This window comes from Alosa sapidissima, chromosome 20, assembly GCF_018492685.1.
Source record: "Alosa sapidissima isolate fAloSap1 chromosome 20, fAloSap1.pri, whole genome shotgun sequence".
Classification (NCBI taxonomy): domain Eukaryota; kingdom Metazoa; phylum Chordata; class Actinopteri; order Clupeiformes; family Clupeidae; genus Alosa; species Alosa sapidissima.
The window spans coordinates 4,876,377-4,897,598 of NC_055976.1; the positions used below are offsets into that span (position 1 = coordinate 4,876,377).

General features: G+C 40.3%; 4 protein-coding genes and 1 long non-coding RNA gene across 5 annotated transcripts; all 5 read left to right on the plus strand.

The window, feature by feature from the left end:
- Nucleotides 1-796: 796 nt before the first annotated feature.
- On the plus strand, nucleotides 797-4,733 carry rap2c (RAP2C, member of RAS oncogene family). The gene is made up of 3 exons (XM_042074819.1): nucleotides 797-2,100; nucleotides 2,321-2,640; nucleotides 4,078-4,733. Exons 1-2 carry the CDS (start codon nucleotides 1,828-1,830, stop codon nucleotides 2,597-2,599), a joined length of 552 nt encoding a protein of 183 aa, XP_041930753.1. The 5' UTR covers nucleotides 797-1,827; the 3' UTR covers nucleotides 2,600-2,640; nucleotides 4,078-4,733.
- Nucleotides 4,734-6,357: 1,624 nt separating this feature from the next.
- LOC121694602 lies at nucleotides 6,358-7,364 on the plus strand. Its single transcript, XR_006025834.1, has 2 exons — nucleotides 6,358-6,400; nucleotides 7,150-7,364. It is a non-coding gene; the product is annotated as an uncharacterized LOC121694602 (long non-coding RNA).
- A 798-nt stretch (nucleotides 7,365-8,162) lies between these two features.
- zgc:92907 (uncharacterized protein LOC436733 homolog) lies at nucleotides 8,163-9,450 on the plus strand. Its single transcript, XM_042074723.1, has 4 exons — nucleotides 8,163-8,363; nucleotides 8,481-8,643; nucleotides 8,724-8,862; nucleotides 9,052-9,450. Exons 1-4 carry the CDS (start codon nucleotides 8,283-8,285, stop codon nucleotides 9,161-9,163), a joined length of 495 nt encoding a protein of 164 aa, XP_041930657.1. The 5' UTR covers nucleotides 8,163-8,282; the 3' UTR covers nucleotides 9,164-9,450.
- A 157-nt stretch (nucleotides 9,451-9,607) lies between these two features.
- Nucleotides 9,608-14,524, plus strand: il2rgb (interleukin 2 receptor, gamma b). Its single transcript, XM_042074721.1, has 8 exons — nucleotides 9,608-11,030; nucleotides 11,697-11,781; nucleotides 11,891-12,072; nucleotides 12,333-12,478; nucleotides 12,582-12,759; nucleotides 12,876-12,972; nucleotides 13,159-13,243; nucleotides 13,391-14,524. The coding sequence occupies exons 1-8, from the start codon at nucleotides 10,946-10,948 to the stop codon at nucleotides 13,481-13,483; spliced, it is 951 nt and encodes a 316-aa protein (XP_041930655.1). The 5' UTR covers nucleotides 9,608-10,945; the 3' UTR covers nucleotides 13,484-14,524.
- A 333-nt stretch (nucleotides 14,525-14,857) lies between these two features.
- On the plus strand, nucleotides 14,858-17,329 carry c20hxorf65 (chromosome 20 CXorf65 homolog). Its single transcript, XM_042074722.1, has 6 exons — nucleotides 14,858-15,077; nucleotides 15,381-15,467; nucleotides 16,214-16,333; nucleotides 16,429-16,494; nucleotides 16,691-16,806; nucleotides 17,101-17,329. Exons 1-6 carry the CDS (start codon nucleotides 15,053-15,055, stop codon nucleotides 17,185-17,187), a joined length of 501 nt encoding a protein of 166 aa, XP_041930656.1. The 5' UTR covers nucleotides 14,858-15,052; the 3' UTR covers nucleotides 17,188-17,329.
- The last annotated feature ends 3,893 nt before the right edge of the window (nucleotides 17,330-21,222 follow it).

Genomic DNA, 21,222 nt, shown 5'->3' on the forward strand with positions numbered 1-21,222 from the left:
AAGGTGGTCATGAGTATGCTCAGGAGATCTTTTGTCAAAATGCATTTAATTAGCTTTAACCTCCTTAACACTGAGCAAGCAAGGCATGAGTTTTTGTCAACGTTGTGTTGTTGGATCAGAATCATGACAGGCTGGCAGTGTTTTTTCAATTATAAATATGGAGTTTTATGTCTGGCCACACAAAAAATTGCAATTTACATTATTGCAACTACCAACTGCAAGTGCAACTACCACTTTTTAATGCTGCCTATAGGTATCACTGACACTGGCCCACAAATTCCAATTAATGTAAGAGTAATGAACTACTGAAAATATTTAAAATGGTATCTTTTATTTTGTCTTAAAACAAATATACAAAGTTAATTCCTGACTCAAACATGTTTCAATCAATTAGACATAATTAGGCTACACTTTCAGAGTTAGGCCATCATATTGATTGAATATAGTTAAACAGGGCTTCACATAGATATTTGATATCTAGCCTACAAAATATCGACTATTGACTAACCAACTAGATTTCATAGACATTGCACTAAAACTCTGAATTTGGGGATTTAATTATTCATCACACTATAGGCCTATGTAGATGCATGATGAGAATGTTTTCATTGAACACAAAACTGTTACAATCATTAGTTAAATCTGAAACATTATACCCACTAGTTTACAAACATCACATCTTCATGAACTGTACGACCTCATTTTCCGAAGGCCCTCCCAGTCGCAAAGTAGGCCAATGAGAATGGACATATTTTTTGGAATGACCAATTAACATACAGATCATCAGGCGGTACCCACCTTGATTTATGGGCCTGCAACTAAACTTGAAAGTCTGCATTGGCCCGTTCTGCTTATGATGGGCCCAAATGCAGCGAAATCTCTGCATATTTAGCGCCAGCAGTTGTTGAGGAGTCTTGAACCTACAATGGGATTTGCGTCCTGTAGCTCCAGGAATAGTGCTCAAGGAATGTGTACGGGCAGATTACGACTCTGATCAGCGGTGTTCTGAGAGACGAGACTGGGAGAGGCCGGTTCGAAGCAAGGCCGGCGGAGTAGAGGTGTCATTTTCGTTTGAAGCAACGTGTTGCTTGCATTATATTGGACTGAAATTTAATTCCGTTCGATTAAAACGGTGGTTTAAGACAGTACGCTTGGAGACAGGTGAAACGCCGAGCATTCTTCAATGTACTGGTGACAGTCATTTTTAAGTTGCTAATATTACTCGGATAGCTTAGGTGGAATAGCTGGCTAGTTGGCTTACAAGCTAGCTAATGTTGTTTTAGGAGCTAACGGTAACTCCTAGCTTTATCCAGATTTAATGCAACCAAAATGGAAACGGTATGGAATGGGTTGTGATCTCATGGCCCCGAATTTAGCTGTCAAGATGAACTTTAACTTATAACAATATTTTCCAAGTTTTGGATCTGTCCTTATTTTGGGGCTTGATGATCTCAAAGTATACGTTTGGAGTTTGTGTAAAGGTAGCCAGCTAACCATACCTAGCTTGCTAGCTAACAAACAAGGTTCGTTAGAGAGAGTATGGATGGGCGTAGCGGCTTCAGTTTTACTTGCTAGCTAGCTATCTAAGGCAAATAGCTAGCAGAACGCGGGCGTTGCTCAGTTTTTCGAAGGCACGTTGCAAAGATTTTTGTCTTATGTTCAACTTTTTGAAAAATCTCGGTGGTATACTTGCTTTTGCGACTGCTGTCCACACAGCTACAGCCCGTGTTGGGATTTGTATAGTGTAAGGTTAACGTTAGCCGTTTGATTTATGTAGCTTGTGAACAAACACCTATTAGGTTGGGTCAGGCACATAGCTACACCCCAATGAAGGAGTACAAAGTGGTTGTGCTGGGCAGTGGTGGCGTCGGTAAGTCCGCGCTTACCGTCCAGTTTGTCACCGGCACATTCATTGAGAAATATGACCCGACTATAGAGGATTTCTATCGGAAAGAGATTGAAGTGGATTCGTCCCCGTCAGTGTTGGAGATTCTGGACACAGCAGGAACCGAGCAGTTCGCATCGATGAGAGACCTGTATATAAAAAACGGCCAGGGCTTCATCCTAGTTTACAGTTTGGTCAACCAACAGTCATTTCAGGTAATACTTCCAGCAGTTCTAACGATGTAATGATTGTACTCTTCACCATCTAATTGATAAATGCTTCAAGGTGTTTTCAACATGTCCTTTCATGACTTAAGTTTCACTAGTTTTGTTTTATTTGATGTTTCACATGGACATTCTGTCACTACCTACTACTTCTCAATCCATCAACTTAGTGCCCTTCTTCTGTACATGATTTTGACCTTTGCCCCCCCAGGACATCAGACCCATGAGGGATCAGATTGTGAGGGTGAAGCGCTTTGAAAAAGTCCCGCTCATCCTTGTGGGCAATAAAGTGGATCTGGAGTCGGAGCGAGAGGTGGCGGGCTCTGATGGCCGTGCCCTGGCTCAGGAGTGGGGCTGCCCCTTCATTGAGACATCAGCCAAGAGCAAGACCATGGTGGATGAGCTGTTTGCGGAAATTGTGAGGCAAATGAACTACGCCACACTGCCAGAGAAACAAGAGCAGTGTTGCACAGCTTGTGTGGTGCAGTGAAGACACTGTTCTCTACAACCATACTACCCCCTTCACCCCAGGTAAAGACATACAAACTCCATGTTCACTTGAGTTAGGATGGGCTACATGGGCCTCTTTCTAGCAAAGAAGTGACAAAACCTCTGGAACCTACCCAAAACCCAATCATAAAAATAACCTACTGGTGTTGACCATAGTTTTTTATATTGTCATCAAAACTGTATGTTGTACTTTTAGAGAGTTTAGCCTGAGCGAGAAGAGGGTAGTGGTGTTGGCTGAAAATTGTGAGGAGAGAAAAGAGGCTTGGTTTGTGAGTCTGTTGAGTTTGTTATCATTAGATCACAGAAAGAATGTGGCGTGAATAATATAGCGGCCTGAGCCCTAGGCCAGAGAAGTGAGGGGGGTGGGGGTCTCGGGGATGAGGGCTGTGGGTGGTGGAGCTGGGAGATTCCCAGGGAAGAAAAAGGAAAATGTTACATCCTGAATGAAAATTGATGTTCCAAAACAGGAAGTAGATATCTACCCTGTTTGAAAGGCTCTTCAGACACACTCACAGGCATTCTGTGCAGATATTCAACTGAGTGTGTCATGTTAAGATGTTTGTGTGCTGCTTTTTTACATTTTTTTTTTTCCGCTCGCATCTGTACTCCTCTCAAATGCATGTTTGAATACAGCAACCGGAGATAAACAGCTGGAGATATGTTGTCTGTAATGCCTTGTGTAGTTATGGGTCACCTTGTGTCTTGAACACTCAGCCACTGATTTTTACACAATGTAATTTCATGAATAGGTTTGTTGAGCTGTTTGTATGTCCTAGACAATGTAAATTCCTCCAGATCTAAAAGCAATTAGGAGAGGCACTTGTGTAAAGCTTCTGCCTTTCTCAATTTGTAAATATATTTGCAAGAGTGTAGGAGTTGCGATTTCAACACCCTAGTATTATGGACTTAAGTGATCTAAAGCACAAAAAGTCCATAATGAGTAGCTATTGGGAACACCAAGTATGTTACTCTTGGTACTCTTAATGGTGACAGTTGTCCAAAAGCTGGCTAGTGTAGGAGTCTTGCACATCCAGTCACGCCCCTTGTATGCATAGGAGATCATTTGTGGCTTCGAAGTTATTTTTACACTGTGCTTTTATACTTGCTGGATTAGGATAGTCTTTTTAATTTTTTGAAAAGTTAAATAAGGAAGTTATTACTCCATGAGATGTAATTGCATTAACCCGCCTAATGTTAATCCTAATCGCAACTGCCATCATTGCCTTTTGGAAAGCTGGAGGATGCTTATGCTCATTGTAATTCATATAGAAGTACCAATGGTGTAAGCAACACCACTTTACTGTAATTGGAGTTCTACATGTATTGAGCTATTTATGGCCAATGCTATTGAGTTACTTTATCAGCTGGTCAAGTAGACATTGTTTATAAAGTGAAATTTGTTTGTGTAGTCTGTAGAATTGGAAGCTAATAAGAAAAATGTCTTTCCTCTTGTTTCAGACACATTACCTGGCAGGATGCCCTTTGAACCAGTCTGCTTCAATGACGTCAGACCCCGTCAGTCACACCAGCGACACCACACCTGCACACTTCTGATGCTGGTTGGCTGCTGAGGCCAGTTTTGCCCCACTGAAGGCAATAAAGGGGGCTTGAACTTCTCCAACCCCTTGATAGCCTGACTGTCGAGCACACTCACCTACAAATGCACTGGCCTTTTGGGTGATATAGGAAAGACATAATATAACACATAGCAAAGACAGACTATAGTGGATAGGTGACATGACAGGGCTATTGATTTTTAGTATTTTTCAAAGGGCGTTGGGCTAATGAGCTGTTTGTGCTCATGGCTAAAGCACCCTGTAGGTGCTCAGCCATATATAAATATATACCCTGTGTTTAAATATTTTAAATTTGGTATATAATTTTAAGTGACAACAGTCCGCAGGTTTGAGACCTGTGCTATCTGTATTTTTTTACAATGTATGCTTTTTCTCCCTCTTCTTCCTTATTAATCTATTTATTAAAATCTTTAATTATTGTGGTAGCTACTTATTGCCTTTTATTTTGTATTGGTGGTTGTTTTGCTTATGTGACCGCAGTATGCTTTGTTTCTGAAGTGGAGCATTAACGACGCCTTAAATGATTTCAGTCTTCAATATGTTGTCAGTGTCCCTTTATTTCTTCCACGAACACGCCTTTATCATAAAAAAAGAACTGGAAAAAGGGTGTTTTATGAATGCCAAGCTAGGTCTTTCCCACGTAGATTGTGCAATGTGAATAACCTTTTTGTGTGTGTGTGTGTGAGAGAGAGAGATTTGTGTTGGTTTATACATACAGCTCTGGAAAAAAATAAGAGACCACTGCAATTTTATCTGAAATCAGCATCTCTACATATACTGTAACAGCCATTCCATTCCATCGTTTCCAACACAACACAATTCCAACAAGCACACCTCATTCTACTTAACTCATTGAGTGCCAAAACGTAATATTACGTTTTTAGCTTTTGTTTTTTAAATTATGAAACTAGACACTTAACACACCTTATGTGTGATTTTGGGAACTCTGTGATTAATGGAAATGAAATATATGATGATCGAAAACTCACATTTTATCCTCATCATTATTTTATCATTAGAGGGCATGAAAATGCACTCTACTGTTATCCGATTTCTTCTTATTTTGTCTTCTACATATTTGTGCGTTTAATTCAGCTTCAACCGTTTGACGTAGAAACTTCGTTCAAACTGTGTTGCGTAGGTCTTACTTAGGTGACTTCAGCTATGTATTTTTCAACTTTGTAACATTTATACTTTTTGAACTATTAATTAAAAACTACTAAAAAGTTCCCCATAGACTTAACATTGGCGATTATGACATCACAGTAGGGCACTTAGAATCCTATGCCAAGTGTTCCGGCCACCTCCAGCAACTGTCTGTCTCAGGCTTTAAGCATACAATCTGGCTCTATTAAGGCTACAGATCCTGTTTAACTGCTTCCTCTGCCCACAACTGTTTCAAAATAAAAGTCTCCACTACAATAATTCCCTATTAAATAATTTGACCATTTAAACTATCTAACTATTTAACTTTTGAACTATTCCAACTGTGAGTTATCATCAACTATGCCTCTAGCCTACTATATTAAACCACCACCTACCTAGCAACCAATTTAGCAACCATTGAAATTAAGCATCTATGTCAGTTTCCATAGCAACCAACATGATTATACTAGCAAACCACTGTAGTAACTCCTTTATTTCTCTTAGTAGCTACCATGGACACCCTAGCAACAACCTAGAAACGACTTCAAGTACCCTAGCAACAGCCTAGCAACCACATTCACAGTTAAAACCTAGCAACCAACATTAACTTAGCAACCAGCATAGCAACCACCATAACTACTCTAGCAACAGTCAGTTGTCATCAACTTTGACTCCCGTCAACTGTTTCCTCTGCCCACAACTTCAACTTCAAAATAAGTCCTCAATACAATAATTTGCTATAAAATAATTTAACTATTTAAACTATTTAACTATTTAACTGTTCGGCCATTCCAACTGTAAGCTGTCATCAATTATGGCTCCCCTCCATCTTTTTACTTAGATTATATTTTAGACAATATTCAACAATATTTCATTCAGCAGCCATTTTTGCATTTTCATGCACTCGTAATTCCCTGGAATTACATTTTCTAGTTCTCGTTCTCTAGTTTTAGTTCTAGAATCAGTGACGCATGCACATCAGGTCAAAACCAGGCCATTTTCGTAGGTCTATCACTAGGTGGCAGTCTCGCTGATCACTTCCCGGAAAGTTTACACAAGTAAGTAACAGGCAACACTTCATATTTCATGAAAGACGTTATATCTCCATTTCTAGAAAAAAAACAGCGATTTTGATGAAAACTAGCCACTGTTTAGCTTGGGATTTCTCAGGAACAGGGGCGTGTAGAAATACACACCGTTTGCACCCACCGAGAGCTTAAAGTCTCACCTTTTAAACGAGCCATGTGTTCATAGCTAGGCCGATACAAGGATACAAGGAAGTTTATTGTCACATGCATATAGTTACTGGAAGTAAGAAATGCAGTGAAATTATGTCTGGTGTCAGCCTATTTGTGCATTAATGGGGGGGGGGGGGTAAAAAGTGCAAGGAACAGCTTGGCATTCAATGAGTTAATAAGGTAGCCTACTGATTAGGTGATCACTTGAACCAAATCTTAACAGTACTAGACACAAGCTGTTTATTAGACCATAAGGATTAGACCATAGACGACTGGAGTAAGGTCATCTTCTCTGATGAGTCCAATTTTCAGCTTTATTAAACACCTGGTCGTCTAATGGTCAGATGGAGACCTAGGCCTACAAGCCACAGTGTCTTGCACCCACTGTGAAATTTGGTGGAGGATCGGTGATGATCTGGGAGTGCTTCAGCAACGCTGAAATCGGACACGGGCAGATGTATCTTTAAAAAGGACACATGAATCAAGCCACGGACAAGGTTATCCTGGAAGAAAACTTGCTTCCTTCTGCTCTGACGATGTTCCCCAACTCTGATAATTGTTTTTTCCAGCAGGACAATGCTCCATGCTACACAGCGAAGTCAATCAAGGTGTGGATGAAGGACCACCAGATCAAGACCCTGTCATGGCCAGCCCAATCTCCAGACCTGACCCCCATTGAAAACCTCAGGAATGTGATCAATAGGAAGATGGATGGTCACAAGCCATCAATCAAAGCTGCTTGAGTTTTTGTACCAGGAGTGGCATAAAGTAACAGCATGTGAAAGACTGGTGGAGAGCATGCCAAACCACAAAGCTGTAATTGCATAATACTGTCTACACTGCACTATATCTCTTGTCCTGCCTATGCATCACTTGTCTATACTCTGTATATCACATTGCACTTTTCTGCTTTTTTGCACTTCTGGTTAGACGCAAACTGCATTTTGTTGGCTTTGTACTTGTAGGCCTACTCTGCACAATAAAGTTGAATCTAATCTAATCATCTAATTCACAATCATGGTTATTCCAGCAAATATTGATTTCTGAACTCTTCCTAAGTTAAAACGTTAGGCCTAGTATTGTGTTGTTTATGAACTTGCATTATTTGATGTCTGAAAATACTAGGCCTATTTGTTTATGTTATTTTGACCATTTGTCATTTTCTGCAAATAAATAGCCTACTCAAAATGACAATATTTTTTATTTGGAATTTGGGGAAAATGTTGTAAGTAGGTGATAGAATAAAAAATACTCAAACACATACCTACACACCAAACGATAATTTTGCAGTGTATAAATCCTAATGCAGCCTTGCTATTGCAATTTGACAATGAAATGATATAGCAGATCTTGGAAATGAAATGGGTAAATTAAGGGTAAAGTAAGAAACTGATCTGGCAGTTGATGTCTGGAATGAGGAGTTAGCTCTCACAATATGACATGGTCGTTGAGTGGTTGTAAATGAGTTATTTCTTTCGTTTTAAGTAGGCCTTTGAAAATATTTCAGGTTTCCCTCATCCAACTTTGAAACCTAGCCTCCAGCCCAGTTGGTGGCGATAATTCAGCAAGTCCCTGCTCTACTGACCCCGGAGAAAACGAAGAAGCAGACAGCTGTCGAGAGATTTCCGCAAACAACGTGAAGTGTGATCCTGCTGGTGATTGTAATTTAAGTCATTAGTACCTGTGTTATTTAACTGTTGCCATGAAATGCGTGTTTGTAACAGTCGGAACGACAAGATTTGATGAACTGATCGAAACTATGATTTCTGAGGATACAGTTAAGGTAATGCATTAAGTCTGGGTCCATGTACGTTTCTCTGAAGAGTTCATGCTAGTCAAGTTAGTGTCATATATCATACGCCCACCTGAAATGTAACATTTATTTTTTGCTTTCTTTAAGGCTTTAATTGATCGTGGTTACACAGAATTAGTCCTTCAGGTTGGTTATGGTTCGCACCTCCCTGGCCCTGAAAGCTGTTCAGGACTGAAGTTGGATGCTTTCCGTTTTAAAGATTCTATATCGGACGATATGAAAAGAGCTGACCTCGTCATCAGTCACGCAGGTAATGGTGAACAGAAGTGGAACGGAAGTGTTACCCATGATTTTTAATAGGCTATGTTATAACTGTTTTTTGTTTTCAAGGGGCTGGAAGTTGTCTTGAAGCTCTCGGGGCACAGAAAGCACTCCTTGTCGTGATCAACGACAAGCTGATGGACAATCACCAGCTCGAGCTTGCCAAGCAGTTGCATTGCGATTCACACCTTCTGTACTGCACCTGCAGGTCAGTGGCTGTCTTACATGGCTAAAGTAGCAGTAGGCTAGACCTTGTTTAATTATTAGCTCTTGCCACCTAATATAAAGCATGGACTAGCATGTAGATAGAGTGAGAACTTCTGTTCCCCAGAGCACTTGATTCGTTTTTACTTAGCATACATCACTTTTCTGACTATTCCTTTGTTTATTCTCTTAGGACTCTGACTGAAACATTGAAGACCATGGATTTCTCCACACTGACACCTTTTTTACCTGGTCAGCCACAAAACTTTGCAAAATTCCTGGACAAAGCACTTGGATTTGCCTGATGGAGACACAGACCTTAACCAGCAAACTGAATAATTTTCAAGTGAATTCTGAACGGAATCATTCAAAAGTGTTAGGAGGGATTACTCTGCTCGGAACAGACTACTGAGGAGAAATGTCTGGTTAAAACAGGGTGGGCAAAACATGGATGGAGATATTTGGCTAAGAATGACGGCAGACTATGGCAGGTTCAGCTTGAAGGCTGTTGAAAGGTATTTTCTGTTGATTGTTTTTTTGGGTACTGATGATTCATCTGTCTACCCACATAAAGTACATTTGTCAATCCTCAGTGCTTACAAGAAAAACGTTGGTGTTTATGTACAGACTCACAATGGGTTTTGAATTTCGGTACATTTGGATTTGGGCTACACTCATCAAAATAGCAGAGGCAGACATGCATAACTATAGTAACGGGTATGATGTAAAGACTCTGTCTCTTGTACATTTCAAAACAAACTGACGCCCATGGGTATGTGTTCTTACATGTCACAGTCAGGACCAATCGCACAGTGAGGACCAATATCAACCAATAGCACAAGGAACTTACGGCACTCTGTGTAAAAAAAAAACTTTTTTTTTTCTTTTCTCCACTGTGACATATTATTAGGATTCAGTATATTAGAGGTTTTGATACATTTTAGATTGGGAGAGGGAAAATGAGAGGATTTTATATAGTAACGCATACATCAGATAATTTCCATGGGATGCTTTTCTGTTGCCTTGCTCATGGGTCAACCATCCTGTCTGTCTGCTACGGTCTCCTCTGAGTGCCTCTGAAGAAATGAGACATCCTTAACGATGTCTGCCTTTGGACAACCTCCACTGAATGAGCTGGAGGAATGAGGCATGAGGACAGTGAAGCCATAAGCATACTGACCAGAAAACCCCCCCACCACATCTTAATAGGCTACTCATGATTGAGAACTGCAGGCATACATCAAAGACGCATACACACACATACCTTGACATGTTAGACACTCTCTTAAGTCTAAAGTACAAAGGGCCATTTATGATTATGTTTTACTCTGCATACTTTTTGGCCTGTGCACAAACTGACCACTGGGAGTCCATGTAAAGCTTCAAGCTTTCCATTTCCTGGGCAGCAGATTACATGTGTCCATCTCCTTCCTGTACACTTATTGATCATACCTGTAGGACAAAATACGTATATTTAAGTGTGTACACAAAATAATTGTGTACACACTTAGGCATAAAAGAAGCTCAACCAAAAGTTTCATCCTTTGTGTGAGAAATTAACAGGCTCATTATAACCTGTAGCAAAAACAAGAATGTCATACACTAATTAAATAATTTAGATCTTCCTAAATGCTTATTTAAATAGCTTTTGAAACTTCTTAAGATCAATGGTGTATATGTTCACGTTTCCAAACAGACAACAACCCTTGTAAGGCAGTGACGAGAAAATGCTTTTTCCTGTAATTTCTTTAGTCCTCCATTGTGTCACTTCTTGTCCTCCAGTAGTCTTACTGAAATAAACAGACATGCTGAAAAAAGAGATTGTGCAGGAATGTTTTTAACAGCAGTATTTAAGGTAAAGCACACCTAACAGCCATAAATGTTCACTCGGCATATAGCTTGTGTATTTGTTTGTGAACATGTCTACGTATTTGTTCGACGTCATGGAAGGTGAACTGCACAGTCAGCAAGCGTTAAGAGGAAGTTGACAAAAGTTGCGTTTAGAGGAAGTCGTCAAGAGTTTCGAGAGGTTCAGGAGACGCGTTCGTTTCACACAGTATGGATGGTTGTTTTAAAAAGTCTTCAAAATGATCCCCAGCAAATCATTCTTGGTTCTCTTTGGGGGCCTTATTGTCTGTTGTGTTATGGGAAGGTGTTTAACCTCTATACCAAGTAAGTACTCTAAGTTTCATCATATATGGTAGTATATGGTTATATAATGTAGACCTTCACTTAATGTAATGTTATCACATTCTTCAAATAAAATAGGAAATTACAACAGTGAAAGATGTATTTCGTATTTCTCATTTCCATTGTTTTCCACTTGTATTTTGTTATTAGTTATTTCAGTATTTTAATCTTTCTGGTCGTAATGGTTCAACTGACAGTTTAACGTGCACTCAGAAAGGTCAAAGTGGTGTAAAGGAATTTCCCCGCCTCCATATCATGTGGGATTTTTAGAACTGAAATCTTATTCAATTTCCACTCAACGCTAGTGCTACCTTAGATCAGTTAAATGAAAATTCCTGTATTTTTCAACCTGGGCCCTATATTTAAAAATGTTTAGTAACATTTTGTGCCTTGGCAAGGTGAAAACAAGTGGTTTACTTTCACATCTCCAAATCCCCTGTACACCTCCATTGTATAGCCTTTTTGAGGTTGACTGTTTTAGCATTCTAACTCATACTGAACCAGTTTTATCTACTTGACAGCTGTGAAATATATTTTATTGATTCAGCATTGAATTAAGATGTTTTACAAAACCATGTTTTTATACAAATGCTACAATCACTTTTTGGTAGAAAGAAAACGCCATATACTCTTATTCATCTTTTGCAGGTGTAGATTGTTATATTGTTAATTTGGAAAATGTAAACTGCACCTGGAATTGCGATAGTGATGTAAGCTTCTCTTTCAGTTACTGGTGAGTATATAGAAGGTTTATCAGTCCAATATTTGAGATTCCAATAATTAGTGTAAGACATTGGTTACCTGCAAAAAATTGTTTTGCCATTATGTCTTGTGTGTCACAGGACTCCAGACGGTGTCCCATCATCCAGAAAATATACTGAGTGCCCAACTTACCAAGTTAAGGATGGCTGTAGTGTCGGCTGCATCTTTCCTTTTCATCAAGGAAATAGATTCAAGCACCTGCACACCTCACTGTTTCATGGGGCCACACAGAAAAATCAGACACATGATATGCGCATTGATGGTAAGACAACTTTAGTTATCTAATATGCAATATTATTAAAGATTAAGAATAATGATAATAAAGGCAAATGTTGTTTTGGCTTTCTGAATCACATCTTTCATCATCATCATATGCATGGACTATTTAGTGTGTTTCATGTTGAGGAATGTAAAAAAATACAGCACTTAATTCAGCTTCTGTGTTCCTACATTGCTACACTCCTTTTGTAGTGTCTCTTTGTGTTAAAGTGTTGACTCATTTTCATTCTTATTTTCTCAAAGTGAAACTTCACCCACCTCAGAACCTAACCGTGTTGTGGAATAACACTACTGGAGATGTGTCTCTATGGTGGAATATCAGTGGACCTGTCAAAGACACTTGTGTTGAGAGTATGATTTCCTACCGGATGGACTCAGGGACATGGCAGGTTAGAATGTGGTGGCTGTGAAGATATTGAAACAGAAATGAGTGAAAAGTCCCAGCAGGTTTGCTTTCAGCTTTCATATCTGTACACTCTTTTTAATTCACAGGACTTAAAAGAGCTTTTGCCTGCAAGCACTTCCTACACTTTTGCCAAAGTCTCTCGGACAAAATCATACATGTTTCGAGTCAGAAGTCGATATGCCAGTCATTGTAAACAGTTCAAATATTGGAGTGACTGGACTGCAGCTGTTCAGTGGGGACCTGTGGAGCCCAGCAATTCAGCAGGTGGAACAACACAACCTCATGCACACATACATGGCTATATAACACCTTCAACTCCCTTGTTGAATTACTTAGAAGTGGCTGATTTTCTATTTTGTTGTTTTACACTTCCCTCCCAGATATCTCAGTCAAAAAGGGCCTATATGTGGCATTTGGAGTTGTGGCCCTGGCCATCATCCTGATCATCATGGTCCGCGTGCTATTAGAATGTGAGAGGTAAGCAGAAGTCATTGTCCCTGTAGACGTCCGTTTCCTTGGTGCCCAGTAAGTATGGGCTTCAGTTCCTTTGTAACATTTAGTTATTTATATAGGTAGTTACATATTCTGTTTGTTTGAATATAAACCCCAACATGTCCTTGGCTTTTTTAAAGTAACTATTAAAGTAACTATTGTGTTTAACAGGATCAGGGTGATCTTTGTTCCAGTGGTTCCTGACGCAACCAAAAATCTCAACGATCTCTTCTATGATTATGGTGGCAATGTTGAGGCAAGGTTTCTTTTTAGACTTTCTGAATGGGGGAAGCAATAGATCTGTATCATTTGGGTTCAGGTTAATAGGAAAGAAACAGCAACAATGGATGATAAGCATCAGACCGTGGACTGACTCAGGATGTGCTTTTCTCTGTGTTCTCAGGGATGGGTACAAATATCTCCAGAACTGAGGGATGCCTTTAAATCGGACTTCAATGAGACGGCTTGTGTTGTGAGGGAGACCGCAACTCGTTGAAAAACCAGCCTGTATAATGCTGCAATGAGTTTGTTTCCATTCTATGTAATGTGTAAACATTTATTCATATGTGTGCATTGGTTTCATCAAGCAAGGTTTACTCAGAGCTGAAAATATACTACACTGAGCCAGAGAGAGTTTGTTACTGAAGACTACATTATCCAATGTGCTTTGTGTGTATTACTGTTAATTATCATTTTAAAATCACATCCATCCATCCTTTTTTGTATTGAATATTACTATTTGCTGATTTTTTTTATTTGCATCCCTCTGGTTCAGTCATTTCATTAATATCACCAAACATTTTAATCACATCTCTGTTTAGCTAAAAACACATTTTGCACAAAACTTTCTACATTTCTAAATGTATTTCACATTAGCAATGGAGGATCTGCCGCTTTTGAAGGTTCGCCGAAATGCTAATCTGACCAGAGAGCAACAGCTGACTCAAAATGTGTCTCAAATTTGTGATGGACTGTTCAAGAACACCATGTTGCTTAACCACATAATACCTGAGCCAATTGCAAGGTTTTGCCTGAAATTGCACAGCGCTTACTTCAGAGGCCATTATTCCCATCTAGTTTGGCCTATAAGGAAATGATTGAACTCTGAAAAGCTGAGACCCTCAGAATTACTGTGTGAAGTACTAACACAGAGTTATATAGAATATTTGGTGAGGTATGCCCATGCGTTTTGCAAAATGCCCTATGGAGACTGACCCCAAATATGACCTTTGGTTATACCCAAAATGCATACTGACAATAAAAGGCTCATACTGACATACTCTGTGTAGAAGCATAATCTTGGTCTCAAATGAAAGGTAACACTCTGAAGCTCTAATGCTCAGTCAATTTCCACTGAATAAATAATGGTTGATGATGATTTCAGAGTTATTTATTAGGATATTTATTGTATTGGGATGTTAGATGTCTCAGTCATTTTTATAAATATGTGATGCCATGCCTTATCATTCCATTTGTGTTTGTAATTTGTAAATAGACTGTAAATAAACGGTTTAATAAAGCCAACATTTTGATATTTCCAGAGAATAGAGCTTGATCCATTCTACTTCCTAATTATATGTGATTTTAGAGTTGTCATTATGTGCACAATTCATAGCACATTCTCATATACCGGTACTTTGTGATGCCAGAGTCATCAACAACTGTCATTGCTAGTTAATCACATTCCATTTTAGTTAAAACGTCTATTTATTATCAACTAAATTACTCCTTCAATCATGCCTTATCTCTGCAGCTAGATTAGAATGTTTTTGTTCATGACACCTCAGTGTGGTGGATTGACCTGCCTAGTCTGATTTTCAAGTTGCCTACTTGCTAAATGCCTTAACATAAGCTTGCAACAATGTAAAGAAATTATGTTGACAATGTTGTTCCATCACAGTCCCAGTCACTCCTATCATGAACTTGAGTACATTCTAGGCTCTTTATTTCAGCATTATGACATCATACCATACCTGACAACCTGGCGTTCTCTAGTCAAGAGTTAATCCAAACTGATCTTCTTTCACTAAGGACTCGAGTTCCACAGGCTCTGCTGCTTGACTTGATGTTCGTGTACATAAAACATGGAGGTAAGAACCATGTTTGTGTGTATTGTAGCCTTTCTAATGCTATAGTCTAGAGATATTGCTGGATAAATTGTGTAATAACCATATAAAGTGTTCATTCCATGGTTTTGGGGAATATGGAGGATGGAATAGACAATTCCAAAGAAATAAAATATTATGTCTTTTCAATTTCTTTTTTCCCCCATGATACCTACTGTTTGGAGCAGACCCCATATTCATGACTTGGTTTTTTCAGATGTTGTTCTGTTATTCTGTAATTCTGCATACCCCATGTGATTCCCCCTCGTTGTGCTTTTATGATCACAGATGGTGAGCAGTTCCTCACTAACACCAACTGCCCCACCCTGCTTCTGCTCCAGTTTATACGAGCCAAGCTTGGACTGCTAGAATCAGGTAAAGTGATAAAACACAATGAATCAGCTCAGAATATTTTGTTCAGGGGCAAAGCAAAGCATTTAATCCACAAGCCTACCTTCTTCTAACATTATGGTCACAGCATGATTATGAAATGGATTTAGAATATTACCCAATATGGTATCACTACATTTGTTGTCCAGAATAAAAAAAATAAAAAATGGTAATTGTGGGTGAAATACACAAGGCTAAATGTCATCTGTCGAAGGTACCTGTGATGACCCTTGTTTTATAAAGTGGAAATGACCTATAGATCAAAGCATGTGTTTGGAGAGCGTGACATGATGGGACAGTAATGGAGCACAGTCCAGCAGGGTTTGAGGGATTTGGGAAGGGGGGTTGTGCAGAGGCCCCAGTGCTAAATATTTCACCTGCTCTCCGCTCCACGGCTGGTGTCTGCTTACGGCACTGGCATCCATCCCCTCCATGCCCTAATGAGTCCTCCATTACTAGTGTTGTTTAACTGTGTCTGATTGATACCCTACCTAATGACAGTGGGAGTTTACTTAAGTAGGCTAAGGCTCATTGATGCCATCTTGGATATGCTGTGCAACCCGTCTAATTGTCCTCCCCCTGTATACTGTACTTTGACATGCAATCCGTAATGCCATCCACACCACTCCATATGGTTAAATCACCTAGTGTTTGCGTGAAAGAAAAATATTTCTCCTTGTTTCCAGTGTGGGTTTGTCATGAGTATGTGTGTGTGTGTGTTTCTATTTCAGACTTGGTGGATCTCTGTGATGAGCGAGGTGTCCTGAAGCTCCTCTTTTTAACCCAGCCACAGGAGAGCGCCGGTCGTCTGCTGCCTTCCCGATGTACCTTCACCGTCTGTTCCATTAACCGTACGCCTGTGCCCACATCCACTCAGCCCCTCTCCCCACCACTCTTATGTCACCATACTCATATTTTTAGGCCTACATATTGTGTCTTTTCACAGGACAGTCCGATGGGTCTTATGCCTCTATCACACCACAATTGGTCAACCCTGATCCCGCTCTACTAGGTAACAGTGTGTTTTAATGTTTTCCCTACATACATACTCACAATCTACACATGAGGATTGGCTTCAACTAAGTGATTTTTGGAGTGGCTAGTGTCACATAATGCATATTCCTAACAAAAAGGCTGAGGCCGGCGATCCAGAAATAGTTTCCATGTCAAGTTTAATTGTGTGCTTCCGTGTGTTGTATGTACGGTAGAGGCCTTGCAGACACAGACTGAGAGTTTGGAGAAGGCCCGTCTCAAGCAGCTTCGGACCCTAGAGGACAAGCGGTCTCCGGGGGAAACGCCCACCCAGGTTCAGCCCACTCCACAAGTGAGTCTACTCCCCGGATCACCACTCGCTGTAAATGGGAATCAAAACACTGTAGCTGCCAGGGACCAAGGCGTAAACAATCCCAGCCAATCAACACGGAGTTTGAGGAGCAGAGAAGGGAAGGGTGTTTGTTTGGCTATTGCGCTCAAATATCAGCAACCTTTTGTGGAACCGATAGCGATTCACAGAACACAACTAATAATATGTTTCAGTAAGAAGAATAGGTTGAATATGAATATGAAAATGACGTTCAGAAGTGTGGATGAGACCTGATTATTCACTTGTGTCTAATAGGCAAAAGGGAAAGGCAAAAATGTTCACATGGACACACCTGATGAGGAACCACAACGCCGCACAGGGAGTCGAAGAAACAGGAACTGAAGATATTAGGCCTACATGAATATGTATACACAGATTAACCAGTTAACTCATGCATGTCTTTTTCATGCATGCATGCATGAATTTCAGTAAGGCTAAAAGTACTGTCTGGAACCTACCACCCAGTAAATCTTTTTTTCTCAAATGGATGTGTTGGCAGATGGATTTTTTCCCTTTAGTTTTTTTTTTGTTTGTTTCCCATTTCCCTCAGACATGTGTGCTCTCTGCACAGGTCTGTGTCCCTCAGTGTCCCATGCAAGTATATCATACACATGTGAGCTCTTCAAGGGGTGGTCAAGTGGGCATCCTCCTTTGGCAGTGCCAACTGAATTAGGCCCAGCAGACCACAGAGAGTCTCGACAGTAGTACCCCTCTAAGTATAAGTATAAGTATAAGTATAAGTATATATACTCTTTTGATCCCGTGAGGGAAATTTGGTCTCTGCATTTATCCCAGTCTGTGAATTAGTGAAACACATTTAGCTCACAGTGAACACACAGTGAGGTGAAGCACACACTAATCCCGGCGCAGTGAGCTGCCTGCAACAACAGCGGCGCTCGGGAGCAGTGAGGGGTTAGGTGCCTTGCTCAAGGGCACTTCAGCCGTGCCTACTGGTTGGGGTTCAAACTGGCAACCCTCCGGTTACAAGTCGGAAGCACTAACCAGTAGGCCACGGCTGCCCCCTTAATGTCTACAATAGGCCCTTTTAGGCAGCTCATCAATGCAGGCTCTAAGCTACCAGGTCCAGGTTTCTGTTTAGCACTTGCTTAGTTGATGATGCCTTAAAAATGTGTATGTGTGCGTGTGCGTGTGCGTGTGCGTGTGTGTGTGTGTGTGTGTGTGTGTGTGCGTGCCTGCATGTGTGTGTGTGTGTGTGTGTGTGCGTGTGTGCGTGCCTGCATGTGTGTGTGTGTGTGTGTCATTTACATGTCCCACAAGTCAGAGACAAGCTAACTGAGGTGCTGACCGACATCTTTAACACCTCACTCTTCCAGGAAGCTGTACCAACATGCCTTAAGACCTTTACTATCATCCCCCTAAGAGCACAGAGGTGTCATGCCTTAACAACTACGACGTAGCTCTGATGCCCATAATCACAAAAGGCTTTGAGAGGCTGGTAATGGAGGTAAAGAGGATGATCAATGTAACTGTGGACCCCCATCAGTATGCATACAGGAAGAATCACTCAACTGTCGACGTAATCTCTTCGATGATCCATCTAGCACTCACTCACCTGTTGAAGAAGGACTCTTATGTCAGACTACTCTCTCTGGACTGCAGCTCTGCGTTTAATACTTCCATCCCCCAAACGCTGGTGAACAAACTGTCAGTACTTGGACCAACCACAACACTCTGCAATTGGATCTTAGACTTTCTAACAAACAGACGCCAATCTTTCAGGATCCAAGATGCTTTCCACCATATCCTCCTCCCCGGCGCCCCCCAGAGATGTGTCCTGAGACCCTTACTGTATACAGAGGTGGGCACAAATACATCAAAAATTATTTTGTTACAAACTACAAATACTGGCTCATAAAATGTAACAAAAATACAAAATGAAAAATGTATTTAATTAAAATACAAGTAATTAGTCATTTGAAAATACAAAAATACCCACACAATAATCATGGTATACCTACTTTTAAAAGAAACTACAAGGCATGTTGAAAACGTATCCCCAAGAGACAAGAAATACTATTTTCTGATTGGCTGGCAGTGGGCTATTAATTCTGTACATTGGGGCTCCTATGAAGTATATCTGGTAAATACAAAGTATATATATGAAGTATATCTGGTAAATGGTTATCTGCATCCCATATCAATGTAAACGATGATTAAACTGACAAGAAGCAGACTTCACAATAGTGGAATCAACTGTAACACAGCAAACCCACCATCATTTCCGTAACCAATGAATGTAGTACGACAAATTTAACAGGTCGCCCTCTTTTTAAACTGAACCGCATTTCCCTTTTTGTGCTATAAATGCCTACATACATAACTGGCAACAAGGGGGACAAACAGAATAACATCCTGTAAGGTGTCCCGATATACAGAATGAATTAACTTGGTGGAGAAAACTCTTTTCGCATCGGGGGGGTCTTTGTGTTTGTCTCCTCCATTATTTCTGCATACCTCGGCGGATGTTATCGCTGGCATAAATCCTCATGTCAAATCCATTAAGTGGTTTTATTAACTGTCCTGTAGTGAGAATGAACATCAGCTATTAGGTACTATGAGACCATGGTGAAGTTAGTTTCACTTTCCCAATGAGTTCAAATAATAGACGAGTGCAAATGCATGTACGCCATACTCTGCTAGGTTTTAGTAAAGCATGGTTAAGTGGAATACCTGTTCCATACGGTCTTGCATGCAAGCAGATTCCTTCAACTGCACTGCTGACTATCAAAATACCGCGCTGCGCTGTTTGAAGTTGCGCTGCGCACTGTTAAAGGGAATTACTCATTGGTTTAAATGATTTCATGCCCAAAACACACCCATTACTGATTAAGAAGCATAAGGCCCACCTTCTTGCGCCATGCGCCGTACGTTTCATAGCATTTCATAACTAAACCACACCCAATATGGACTGGACAAACCCCGAAACTATTCGCCAGTGACCATGCGTTTTAGACTGTCATGATAGGGCCCTTAGTCTTGTTGCACTTGACACATCGTACAATTCAAGCTCCTGAAGTTAGTTATTTTTTATTTTGTTTTCAACTTTTAATGTTCTAAGGGGATGATGAAACAGGGTGACATAAAATTGGTGGCACAAACATTTTTTCCAACTTTAGACATGTCCAGAGGGGATTGTAAAAGAGAAAAGTTGGATCTAACACTTAAGTTGGTCACAATGTGGTTTACTACTGCAAGAAAAAGGAAAAATGGGTTTACATTTTACGCTGTCCTTCCAAAAGGGTAATGAAATTAGTATTTGTATGGACAAATCACTACTTAGGTCAACTTTAGAGCTGAATATAGGGAATTGCCCAAGGGATATCATTGGGCACCCAACCTATTCTTATGGAGTAACCCCTAGGCAACAAGAAACAACAAAGAAAAAACATTTTTTTAACTGCAAAACCAGGTTCACCAAGACTCTGGCCTTTGGCTCCCGGACTATGATAAGCATAGCTTATATTGTCATGGTTATAGCTTATTGTCATGGGTATAGGTAAAGGTAGTATATTTAACTGAGTGATGAAATTTTGGCTTATTAGAGAATAAATTACAGATTTTTCTTAAGTATTTAAGTATTTGAAATACTCTACAATCCCTCAAAGTATTTTGTTACAAACTACATTAGATTTGTTCCAATCCTACAAAATACAAATGACAAAATACACTAAAGTAATTAAATACATATTTAAAATGCATATAAATGAAATAGGCCTACTGCCCATGTCTGACAGTAAACTCTGCTGACCTATGACTGCACATCTCAGTACCCAAACAATCATTAACTGAAATTTGCAGATGACACATAGGACTTGTCACTTAAAAATACGAGTCAGCATACACATTGACAGTGCAGAGGTTGAAGTTATCTCCTGCTTTAAATACCTGGGGTGCACATCTGAAATGGTCTGGAATGGATACGATACAATAGGCCCATCAGCACCTCTATTTTTTTTTTTTTTTTTAAAGTATATATTTTTGGCCTTTTTATGCCTTTAATGATAGTGACAGTGGAGAGAGAGCAGGGGTGGGATCCGGAAAGGACCACGGGGCGGGAATCAAACCCGGGTCGCCAGCGTACGGTGCAGGTGCCCCAGCCAGTTGCGCCACAGCTGGGGCCAGCACCTCTATTTTTTAAGGCAGTTGAAGCAGGCTGGTCTGTGTTCACCTCCTTTTACAGGTGCGGATTGCAGAGCATCCTCTCCTCCTGCATTACGGTGTGGTATGGCAGCTGCTATTCTGCAGACAGGGATGCACTGCAGCGGGTGGTTAAGCTGGCTCAGTGGACCATCAGCTGCAGCCTACCAACCATTGAGGACATATATACCAGCAGGGGCAAAAACAGAGCCTCCCTCA